Raw genomic sequence first — 12343 nt, 5'->3', positions numbered from 1 at the left:
TTTCCCTACCACCACCTTTTAGACTGTGCGCGCACTGGATATTTTCCTTTTAAGCCTCAGTTCACCTGGTAGCAGTGACAAAGACAGTGCTACTACAGACAGGGCATCATAATTGTTATCATTATGTCTGTTATAGAAGAGATGATAGTAAAAAATGCTATTGGCCACCTGGCTATTCCAGCAGTCCAACTTTTGTTCCTCCTGGTAGAGCTGTACTCATGACATCACATCAGTGGGATGCTTCCTAAATACTGTAAATCTGGATTATCCAATGTAAGAGAATCATATAAGGTTACAGAGAAGAAAAACTTACCAAACCATCTGGTCTATCTTCATGAAAATGCAGGATAATTCTTGACAGGACTTTTTATCTATTCTATCAAGGCTAGCCCATAAGGCATTTTGTTACCTCTCCTACCCACTCTCAAAACATGAGACAGAGAGAAATGTGCACTGAATTAAATGAACATTTTTGCTGGCTGTTCACTATTATCAACATCAAGAGCATCATAAATTAACCCCAAGCAATAAAAATGATGTCTGTAGTGCTCACTTAGGAATTACAAGTCATTTCTCATAGATCCTTTGATCCATCCATACATCTATCTTTGGAACATTTAAATGACATGCAAACAGATTTGTAAGGAATATAATCAAACATATACTTTTAAATGGCATTCCAGTAATATTGTTCAGACCAGAGTAGAGAAGAAAGCTACAGGCTCATGATTTTAAAGTGCAGATGAAGGTAAAACGCGTGGATAAAATGCAGCTGGATTTCACGGATAAAAACGCAGCTGGATTCCAAGGAAAGGTTGATCAATATGTAATCCACACCTAGTGCCAGGTTTAGAAAAAAAAGTGTAAGGAAATATCTATTATGAACTATTTTGTAATTCACTGCCCTCCTTCAGAGCAGAAGTCTAATTCCCATCAGACCACCAGCAGTTGCAGTTGCTGAGAGAAGACATCAAATCAGGCTGTGACCTCCTTTCAACCAGTGCCACTCATTTTTCTTACTGTGTTTTTCAGATAGCCCTCTTTTGCTGTAGGAGACATTGTAGCAGCTTTCCATCATGGCACCCATGCTCCCTGATGTTTTCAGCACCGGGTTTCAGTGAAAAAGTGAAACCTGACTTAGACTCCAGTGAATCTGGCCTATGAAGGCTGCATATTTTTTCTCATTTTCTAAATACTGCACAATGCTGTTTTCTCTCAGAAGAAAACAGGCATGAAAGATGACACCAAATGTAATCATCTGCCCCTTTTCCTTGGAATACTATAAGCATAAAGGAAAAATAAAAGCAGTAAAAGAGATAAGTAACTTCAGACTTGTTCAAAACACAACTGTACAAGAATAGTAAGTACTTGTTTTGCGGTATTTATACTTGTAAGATTGGAAAATGCTTGAAGACTAGCATATGTACTTGGTGACTATTTCATGAAGGGCCATGTCTCCCATCTCAAATATGCCACAACCTACAAGTCACATTATACAAACATTACAAGAGTAAACATATATGTTACTGAAAAGATAAGCAATTGAACCTATGAAGACTATTTAATTTGATAATGTATAAGCCTACAACTTCATTAGCTGAAGGATGAGGTTTCCTTTTCCTGAACTTTTTTTGGAATTGAAGAGGAGGGGAACTTACTGTAATGGTTTTGGCACTGCCCAGAATATTTTTTTGAAGGGTAAAGGAAGATGTGAACTGTGGTACAGAGTATTATCAGAAGGAAAACATACATTTCTTAGTTTCCTTAGTTTATAAAGCTTCTACAGAGCTTTAGATAGAAACAATATTTACTGCTTTTTCTATTAAGTAAGCAATGGAATATTATTTTGTCCATTTTCAGGAGGGTTCCTCTGGCTTTCAGACTAAAGACAGATCCATCCATACTTCTATGCAACGTCTGGAAATAAATGTCATGGTTGAAAAATGAAACTGCTTGACTGGCTGCCCTAGCTATTGCATGGTACCTAGAGCAAGAACTCTGCATGGCTCTGAAGACAGCAAAAATCTCTCCTGAATAATCCATATGCTTTCAACTCATCTTTATATTTTATTGATATTTCAAAAAGCAAATAGAGACAAAGATTAAACAGTCCACAATCTTGATTTTTCATAATGACAGCTAACGTGTAGTGAAATTGTTAACTTGTTATTAAGCAGGACATTATATATTTGGTCAGAGCTACTGCTTGCAATACTAATCCCAATCTTCAAATCAATGGATAGATGAGTGTGGGTGTATACATTCCTTTAAGCTACTGCTGATAGCAGTTATTTTAATGAAACACAATGGATTTATTTACATGGATGGAATTTGTTGCCTGATGTCTAGAAAGGGCCATACAAGTAGTTTATTATTATTTCTGTATCTATTATGATAGTGTCCACAGGTGCCAGTCAGGTTCACTGAGTTAGGTGATGCATAGACAAATAAGAGGATATGCTTTTTACTGTTACTAGCTTATAATCTAAGATTCCTCTTCTGCACACTACCAACTTCCTCATATTTATTATAAGTAATTATAATAATAACTTATTATTTGAATAATCTACCATCTTTATGGGCTCCACGTTAGGCTTGTGGGCCTGTGGGACTAGTTCTACTAACTTCAATGGGACAGCCCATATAAGCAGCTGCATAACTTTATTCAGGTTGTAAATTAGGACTGTTCCTAGTTTAGAGCAAAATCAAACTAAAACTCAGCCCAGCTCTCAGTGAGTTAATTGGAGTTTTTCCATGGATGGCAAATGGGATAATGAGTCACCTGCTTCAGTGAGTAGGCAGAGTCTGTCTAATACTTTTCTCTGTAGAATAAACACCTGCTAACAGGGTGGAGTGTTTTGGACAAAGACTACCACACTTCTCAGCAGTAGCTAAGGAGAAATAAAGGTCATTTGCTTTACAAAATGTGCAAAACAGGAAAGTATCCTTCATTCTCCAAACACAACATGAACTCTGGGCCAGATTTTCTGCTGGCATCAATCCACTGGCTGCAGTGACAAGGAGGCGGTTCTCACTCTACCTTGCAGGACAATATAGAACATCAAAACCCAGAATGGGTCACAGCTTTTATTAGTATTTAAGAAAACTGAGAGTTTCTAAATTCTGGGAAACCCACTGGCAAAAAAGCTCTACTGGAAGAAAGAGAGAAAAAGAGTTCAACAGTCTGTACAGACAGGGTATGTGCGATCAAGTTCTCCCTTGTAAACCTATGATCAGGCCTCATAATTAGAAAGGGAGGAAAATTAAGAGATCCAAAACAGGCACAATCCAACAGAGAAAAATAAAGGGCTTGTTATAATATAGTACTTTTCTCAGCCCCCCTGTGATGGCTAAAATGTCAAATATTTAGAATTTTAGTGCTTATTGCTTATCATTCAATATAGTCAGTGTAAGTGTAGCTAACTAGCATGCTAGAAAGCAAAATCATACTCTCATGGCCTAGCAGGGGAGCAGCTCTGTAACAAGGCAGGTCTCACATTCCAGAGAGAGAGATTTTTTTCTTTTTTTGTGTGGGGGAGAGAAGAGTGTTTAACGAGACTTGAGAAGAGAAGCAGTCCCATCTCGCATGCATTCTGCACAGCTTCAGAAATTAACTTCTGGTACCTGAAAGTCCAAATTAGGGATAGAAAGATTCCAACTACATGATTACATCTTACCAGACGCCTGCTACCTCTATTGGCTGGACAAGGTATGTCAGACTGGACCACCAATGAATGGACCCAGACAGGTACACAATGGATGGACTAAAGGTATAAGACTTGAGGGGAACAAAGAAAGGGTGTGTTCATCATTTGGCAACTTCCTTCAGATGAGACCACTGCAAACTCAAGCAAGAGACCTGAATAAGAGGACTGCATGCTGGCCAGCTGTCTGTTTTCCTGTGTGTATCCCTGGGGCACAGTGTATAGTAAAAGACTTTGCTTGCTTGCTAACTGTCATATGCTGCTACTGTGTATCAATAAAGGTCATCAACTTATTGACTGAATGCATTGTGATCACTAATCAGTCATTTTAGGGATGTTGCACACAACTGAGTATCAGCTGTTGATTCTTAAAATCAGGCCAATACCCCGCTAACAGCTAATAGCAAAGATTTTTTGAAAACGAGTCTTACTTATACAACCTTCCTTATAATTCAGCTGATGACTCCTACCAAAGGGATGGGAGTGGGGATTTGAACAGCTGTGAGAGGATCAGCCAGTGAGCTACAGGATGAAGGTGTGAACTCTTTCCTTTTCTTTTTCAGAACCTCCCTGTCCACCCCTAATTTCAATTACCACCCTGCTCTTTATTTATAGATATGTGGTCAATTGTTATTGAGGGGTCAATTCTGTTCAAATTGCTTTCATGCCAGAAGCCTTGCTCAGTTACCCCTTTGGTTTGATGTTGAATTGTGCAACAGTGCTCATCTTTGCCTAATATGTACAGCACCATGCTGAATTTTTTATATTACATCCTTCTGGAAGTTTACATATCAGCCCCTGATGAATTGCTTGTAGCACAGGATACTCATTTTAAAAGCATCACAGCTCTGTAAAATCAAATGCAGGATTTTATGAAGACCTGTGAGAGTTGTAAAATCCTGGGCACTCATTTGAAATCACTCTGTTTTTGAAATACCATCTAAAAAAATAATCCCAGGATGAAAACTTTGGGGGTTTTTTTCCCAGAGATATGCTTGCTCTGTTTTCCAAGTCTTTTGTCACCCATATACAACATCTGTATTTTGTACTATTTCTGAATGTGTCCTTTGGTGAATTATATTCAGTGGTAATATGTATATCCCCAGCATAACACTGTCACTTCCGGATGATCAAAATCTATTATATAAATCATTAGGATTTAAAACACTTGACTTGTTGATAAAGTTGCCAGTAGGCACAAACATGTACAAATTAGAATGTCTAACCCAATGTTTCTCAACCTTTTTGGACTCGAGGCATACCTCACTAGACTTCAAGGATTAGGGGTGGGGGATTGTCCAGGCAGGGACAAATCTAAGTTTGGTTTATCTGTTCATTGCCTCGCTTGTCTCCTTGCACCTGGGGCACTCTTCAAAGGATCTCATGGCACACTAGAGAATCACTGGTTTAACCCATTACTGACACAAATCCCTTTTAGTTTTATTCTTATACTTTGACAGTAACCCCCCCAATTTTGTTTAATTTTTAGATAGAGCTTTCCACCTGTAAGTGGCACCAGGTGGCTGCTACAAACATCTTGTACTATCTTTTTCTTTAGTTGTGCCTTATGCAGACAGGGATCTGTTTGAGTTAGAGGCACCTTATTCATACGTACTTTGCTATTTTAAATATCCTGCCTTTTCCCTTTTTATTAGAAATTTGCCATTGGGATGGTAACAACAGGATCTAATACGAGGGAAAAAAAATATGTGATAAAATGTAGGAGGAAAATAGAAAAAGGTTTACTTACCAAACCAAGCTTGTTGTTCTCCTTGAACTTCTATAGCCAATCCAAAGTCTGCCAATTTTACTGCTGCTCCCTTGGATTTGCTAGCTAAAAGCAAGTTCTCAGGCTTTATTTAGGGAGAGAAAAAATTGAGATGAGAACACATGATAAGTAAAAACTATTTTAAAGATTTATATTTTCCCATTGAAGTCCCATTACAGGCAATGCTGCAAAATCCAAAAACTGCCTTGCTGCATGGAATAAAAGCATGTGTTTTTTCCTCCACAGTGCAAAACTCCTAGCATTTTATTTTAGTTTCTACAGGACCACCTGGCCTGTAGATGTCCTTCCTCATCCTGTGTGGCAACAGAACTAAGTCAGATGTTCAGACCTACTAGTGGATTTTAAATGACCTGAGTGGTCATGTAAATGTATTACATTTGCCTATGTGACATGGAAAATTCAAAGTCTCTAACAGCTGACTATTACAAAAATGAAGAAATAAATACTATGTTTGATTCTGGGTGTTATCTGTGTATGGAGTTTTTCAGGATCAGGTGTCAAATCCAGATTTTAAATAACTAAAATTGTAATGTGCTTACCATAATACCATAGCAATAATAAGAGTAATAATTTCAGAGCATTTTTAACCAGAAAATGGTTTTGCACTGTGGTGTACACATTTGAGAGATCTCTTTTTGTTATAGAAATATGCACTACAATTGACATTTATAAGTAATCTGTACTGATCTTTACAAGTTAGTGGTTTTGTGTTTCAGAAAAAAGTTGCAAAAACTCCAAAACCACTTAAAGAAGTTATACTGATTTGATCTGAATTAAAACATCACATGCAGTGTACACATTTAAAATAAGACCTAAGGTAATACCAGAGTTAAACATTCCTAATAGTGTATAATTAACCTTTCTCTGTACATCCTGTTAAATATACTTCTCAGACTGTATAACAAATGCATTTTTCGAAAGATAACTTTACTCCAGGAACCTTAATCTTTTTGTAATTTGCAGAATATTTTAGAATTCAACAAAAAATGCAAAAAAATGCTGGGATTCAACTGTGGGATGTAGTACCCTTTCCCTGCCAGCTATTTTCTTTTTTTCCCCCTTTGTTGCTATAACTTAGTGATTTTCAACCTTTTAGCCCCATGAGGTTGAAACGGTCCCATGAGTGGGGCCCCATGAATGGTGCAGAGCAGGTCTGCAGGCTGGATCGGGCCCATACCCCAGGAATGGGCTTGGATCCATGACTGGATCCTGGCTGCACCACCCCACCCTGTAGCCCAGGGTCATGTGCTAGGATTGGGGCTACATGACCCTATGCTGCCTCTACTGGGCACTGGGGCCCTGTACCACCTCTGCCTGGCCCCATGTGCAAGGCCCAGGCTCCTGTGCCCTATGCTGCCTTCTACCTGGCCCCAAGTGCTGGGATCAGGCCCTGTGCTGCTCTGCATGCTAGAGCCGGTATGTAGGCTCCCCACAGTGTGCAGGCACCTCCAGAGACTCGTGAGGCGCTCCGCAGTCCAGATGACAAGGTGCTAGACCTGGCCCATAGGCCGCGACCCTGATATAAGTTTTTTCCATCACATCACTTTTTTTTTCAAAGATGTAAGTACCATTCTATGTTTATGTAATTACAGTCTTGGTTTATTTATCTCAGTTACTTCTGTTGAAGTGGCCCTCAGTCATAGTTGTCACAAACGTAGGTCCATTACTATTTGTTTTAAACTGAGGATCCAATCCATAAGCACATACTTTATTTTAAACATGTGGGCAACCATGGCTTCCAATATACTATTCATGCGCTTAAGGTTAATCCTGTATATCAACACACACCAAACTGGTGCCTTGGTAAACTTTCTAGACAAGGACTGTCTTTTAGTGTATGCCTGCGGAGTGCCCAGAAAAAAGAGTGCTAACTCCATTAAGACGTCCATGCTTTAGGGCGATGCTATTAATTAACAACAATTATAATATTAATGGAAATGCCTATGAATAGGCTCTCCTAAAATCTTGCTTAGAAGTGATTATTTCCTGTCTCACTGAACTCTTATTAATCATTACTCCTAAAACCTAGCTACTTCTTCACTAAAGGTTAATTATATATGAACAATTTTTAATTCCTTTGCTGTGAACATGCCTAGAAAAGTTTTGTTTAGAAATGTGTTTGCTTAAATTATTTTCCCTCTTACTGAACTAAAAAAACAGATCAAATGAACCTTCCTCGATTTCTCACCTTCAGTCTACAACCAAAAATTCTAAAATCAAATAGGAAAATTTCAGCTCTAAAGAACTTTTTTTCTGCAAGTTAGGAGGATGAAAAATAGGACATTTTCTGACAAATATTCTGCTTGTAACAAAAGCTAGCATTAGTTCTTCAGTATCTCTCTTGTTTAGGTATTTTTCAAAGACACATTTAACTTTGATAAGGGGTACAAGATAAGTCATTCTATCTATCATCCTTATATTACTGAAAATTAGCGGATTAATAAAACCTGATAAATGCAAGATTCTTCCTATCATCATTGGTGACAGTTTTTCCAAATAGAGATTAAGGTGTCTCAGAATAAAATTAAATCTTTACATTCTCTTAATTTTTAAATATCCACTTAACCACATTATCCCCAACATTTACTAAAATAATTAAAAATATTTTCTTAATTTTGTCGTGGTTTATTGATGCTGATATAAACAAGGACCCATCATACCTATTTCAATACATGGTCAAATACATTCCTAGAGGCTTTCAGATAGATAAGTTTACAGTAATTACTTCCAAGAATGCACTGCTTATGTAAACCACTTAAAGCAATGGATGATCTTATTTGTTTGTGACCTTCAACAATCCAAACCCAGTGAAATGTCATCTGTTTTCAGTTGGCACAAAGAAATCCTAATTCGTCAAGCACATACCACTTCACAATATGTGATCCTATTCAAAATAGCGTTTCAGTCTCCCCCCCTCCATTAGAGCTCTTTAATCTCCCAATCAAATGGGATTCATGTACTCTAAGCAAATACCATTTTCATAAGATAATACATATGTTTCAATAAAAAAAAGCACATTTAGTCGTATTGCAAGGTCAACAGCCTTCTGGGCAGTGTTTTGTGGGACCAGGCATTTAAACAACATGCAGCTGTCAGTTCAGGATAATAAGAAACACAGTAGATAATCATCATGCATGAACGTTGAATGGCTGGAGTGTATATGCATAACTGGAGAGGACTTGGGAGACTGTTTAACAGCATAGTCTTCTGAGTCACTGAAGAAATTAATAGTTTGGATCAGAAAGCAGCAACTTGCACTCAGGAAGACAGTTTGGCTGCAGTCATGCATGTAGAATGGCAGTAATGATTAATAAAGTTACTTGTAAATAAATTAACAGGGTTTATGAATGTCACTTCTAAAGGTCTTTATTCTTAAAGGTTAAGTGTGGTTTTTAATACATCTGGAGCATGATCGCAATTATTTTTTTTCACAATGAGAGGAGCGTGGGGGCAGTAATCATCATGCTTTTGCCAGAGACAATGCTGCTGATTGCCAGTACCCGTGTAGCTTACATCTTGAAATGCCTACAGGGAAAGGCACTATGAACTTTTGTTAAAGATATCATGAATAAGTATTTCTATTGGTTAGCTTAAAACTCTGATGGGGGTCACAGTGGCCCTTCATTTTTAGCTAATAACTTGCATTCAGAAGCTTAAAAGAAAGGTATGCTTTCCTAAAAGGAAGTCAGGTCTTCTCCTTCAAATATAAAATACAAGCAGGCATTTCACAAAGCAGAATGCAGATGGGGTTTGCTGAAAAGATGCTGCCAAACTCAGAAAATCTTGAGAATCTGTGCAAAGCCATGACGGACTCCTATAGTTTCCTTTCTGGCTTCCTTGCTGGAGCTTTTCCAGAGCTTCCCTGCGTGGAGAGTTTTGTAAAGAATTTAACATAAACTTCAGAATATATTCACTTTCCTTTACCACTTCTACAGGGAAAGAAGATGAACATTTTTCAGCTTTCCAAAGTTTTCATTTTGAAAACAAAATGGTTTTGAAATTAACTTGGCAGGAACAAATTCTCTCCTCTGCTTCCAATTAATTCTGGGTTTGCCAAGGTAAGAAATCCACACATGGGTTGGAGTGTAGAGAACAGCTGGGTTTCATAAGAGAACATTCTTTTTCAGGCTTCTCTGAAGAAAAATATACTTTTTAATTGATGGTACCAGAAACCATTCCTTAACTTCTCAATTTGTATGGCTACGCTCCAGTGCCTTTATCGCTTCTAATGCTAGAAGTATAGTAACAGTGTAGTAACAGACAGAACAGGCATCTTAAAAGCACCTGGGCAAATTTCACCACCTTTCATTTAACATTTTTCCTTTATGTTATCCAGATGTTGAGCAGGATTTGTGATTTAAATAGAGACTTAGCATTGTAATGTTTTCTAAAAGCAATATAAACAGGGTAACTTCAGAAAAGCTTAGCTGTGCTTATGGATTTCATCACAATCTCTGGATTTTCAGACTCCTGTTTTCCTGGATTACAACCCCTTGGACTCATCTCATACAAAGCTGAGCAAACTTAAACACACACTTCCTCCACTCCTGATTACAAGGGAAGAGAGTCATAGCAAGCAGAGAACCACCAGAAGCCACCTTTTATTTTCCTTCTGAAAGGGAATTCTCTTTTCAGACAGCATACATTTCTATCTGCCTTTGATGTAAAGAAAGTTAATTTATATATATATTTGAGATCATGAAGACTGAGTTATGTCTGAATTTAGATTGTCTCATTATAAATAGGGTGATAAGGATTCTCTTTCTGCTTTGAGAGACTATCCAGTTTGTGTCTGTGCTTTCTGGGGCAGAAAGTGGAGAGAGCATCTCACTTCCTTACTTGAATCTTGAAACTGGCTTTAGAAGTGAGAGGAATGTTATACGTACTCCAGTCATTTGGAAGGCTGTTTGAATGAGAAAGGGGTTATATTTCTCACAGCAAAGGAAGCTCCAACCCCAAGCTTCTATTCAGTACTAGTACTATCCTGGAAAACTTGGTTCTTTAGGATCATTATGGACAGACAATGGTAGATATTTCAGGTTAAAACAAAGGTATTACATGGTTCAACCACCTGAATGGAAAGTGTAAAACAGGTCTTGGAAAAAGCAGTCACAAGGAGGGTGATATTTTACTATTAGGACATATGGCTTGTTTGTTTTTTTGCAGGCTTCATTGGCAGGTCTCTCTCAAATGGCTTGATATTCATAGTCCTGTAAACTGCATGATCCCTCCAGGCAGCTCTGGGATGGTAGACTGGAATACTGTTTGTATAACAATGCAGACACCACAACACGTGAAAAATAGCTTTTCCCTCTTCTGAAACTTTTCCTTTCCTTTGTGAGAAGGTATTTAGCAGCATTTGCAGTCTTTTTGGAATATGACAGGGCCATGCTGAGTGCTTCTGCTACAGCCTTGAACTGACAACCTCTAGTCTGTGAACCACATGCCCTGGTGCCTGTACCACCCCATGGGCCACTCTGAAGCTAACAGATTGAGAGATGGCATAAGGCTGAATGCCGTGAAAATTATAAATATCAACATGGTGATCAAGGGATGACAGAAAAACAGTAAGAGCTCTTGGAGGACCTTGTAACAGATAGCTTGCTTGTCTGTCTTCAGGCTTTGGAGATGCATTGTAAATCATCATACCTTGTGTGCGTATGTCTATAAGGATCAACAGATAGATGATTGTATAAACCATGATGACTGCTTAGCAGGCTTCCTTCAGCGGATTTCAGAGATTTGCTCCTTTTATAAGAGATGTGATCTTTATGCTGCTGAATGAGGAAAAGGAAAGCACCTACAGTACTTAAAGTTGGCTATTTTATGTCTTTAATTGAAATTCTAGCAAAAATAGTGATGATCCATTAAATGAAGGTGGATTCTCTGGCAAAGTAAGGTGTTTTGGTCAAGTCTAATCTGCTCCTTCTGCCTTTACATGCACAACTGCAGCTGAACAGTAATTAGGAGCTGTGTGGTATCTACTCCAGCAGCATTACTCACCTTCAGGTCCCGATGGACTACGCCCATCTGATGGCAGTGTAGCACAGCCTCCAGGATCTGCTGAATGCAATGACTGCATGCAAACACCAGGGGGCGTGTGTTAGTTCCAAGCTTACACTCACTGTCTGTATACCCTCAGAGAGACTGGGTTAAAGTGCAAAACTAGCAAACAACTGAGGATGTACACAATATACAACCTCCAGAAATGTACACACATCACTTGCATCGAGCAGCTACTATCTCAGAAGCAGCAGGATTCTATCATGTGAAGGTTTTGCCTTATTTTAACCTGCTTTGCTCTGCAAAGGGAGGGTAGCGGTCAACACAGACTCCGCTTGATTCCACGCAGAAGGCCCGGTCAAGAGATGACGCTACTGCGAGGATCAGAACATTTAAAAATACAACGGAATATGGATACTGACAAATGTTCCGATAAAATCATCTTACAAGATTATGCTCAATATTTAACAGTGTTTGTTTATTTTCCTGCCTTATTGAGAGTTCTCTGCTGCTTTAGCAATCACAGCAGTAAAATCATTGTAAAGTAATGTATTTTAGGTAAATTATTAACTTCTCATAGTTTAATTTAGCTGGTAATTATTATCTCCTGCCTGAGGGTTTGTCAGACTCTAATGCAGCAATGTGTGACCAGTTGTTCTGCTACTGCAACCCACGGTCTCAGAACAGAAGTGGTGTTTAAATCTACAAGCTGACATACATCACAGAGAAAGTGTACCTGCAGGTACGGAAATGAATGTTGAATGAAATCTGTTAGCAGGATGTCATACATGTTTTAGTGTGGGATAAACCCAACACATTTGAAGGATACAGTCTTTTTGCAACTCTT

The 12343-nt window shown here is 38.4% G+C and overlaps 1 protein-coding gene across 13 annotated transcripts in view; it reads right to left on the bottom strand.

Moving 5' to 3' along the window:
- CAMK2D (calcium/calmodulin dependent protein kinase II delta) overlaps positions 1-12343 on the bottom strand; it is a 268565-nt gene that overhangs the window by 66799 nt on the left and 189423 nt on the right. For 10 of the 13 annotated variants that reach the window (XM_025213353.1, XM_025213351.1, XM_006031684.3 and 7 more), the window contains exon 7: positions 5455-5557. In XM_025213353.1, the coding sequence (XP_025069138.1) occupies positions 5455-5557 (103 nt within the window). Of the gene's footprint in view, positions 1-5454; positions 5558-11496; positions 11570-12343 lie in introns of all 13 variants that reach the window. The other 3 variants (XM_025213355.1, XM_006031692.3, XM_025213357.1) reach the window with 1 other exon arrangement.

Source organism: Alligator sinensis, unplaced genomic scaffold, assembly GCF_000455745.1.
Source record: "Alligator sinensis unplaced genomic scaffold, ASM45574v1 scaffold563_1, whole genome shotgun sequence".
NCBI classification, from domain to species: domain Eukaryota; kingdom Metazoa; phylum Chordata; order Crocodylia; family Alligatoridae; genus Alligator; species Alligator sinensis.
The sequence above is the reverse complement of the archived record's forward strand: the minus strand, read 5'-3'. Positions and strand labels throughout refer to the sequence as shown.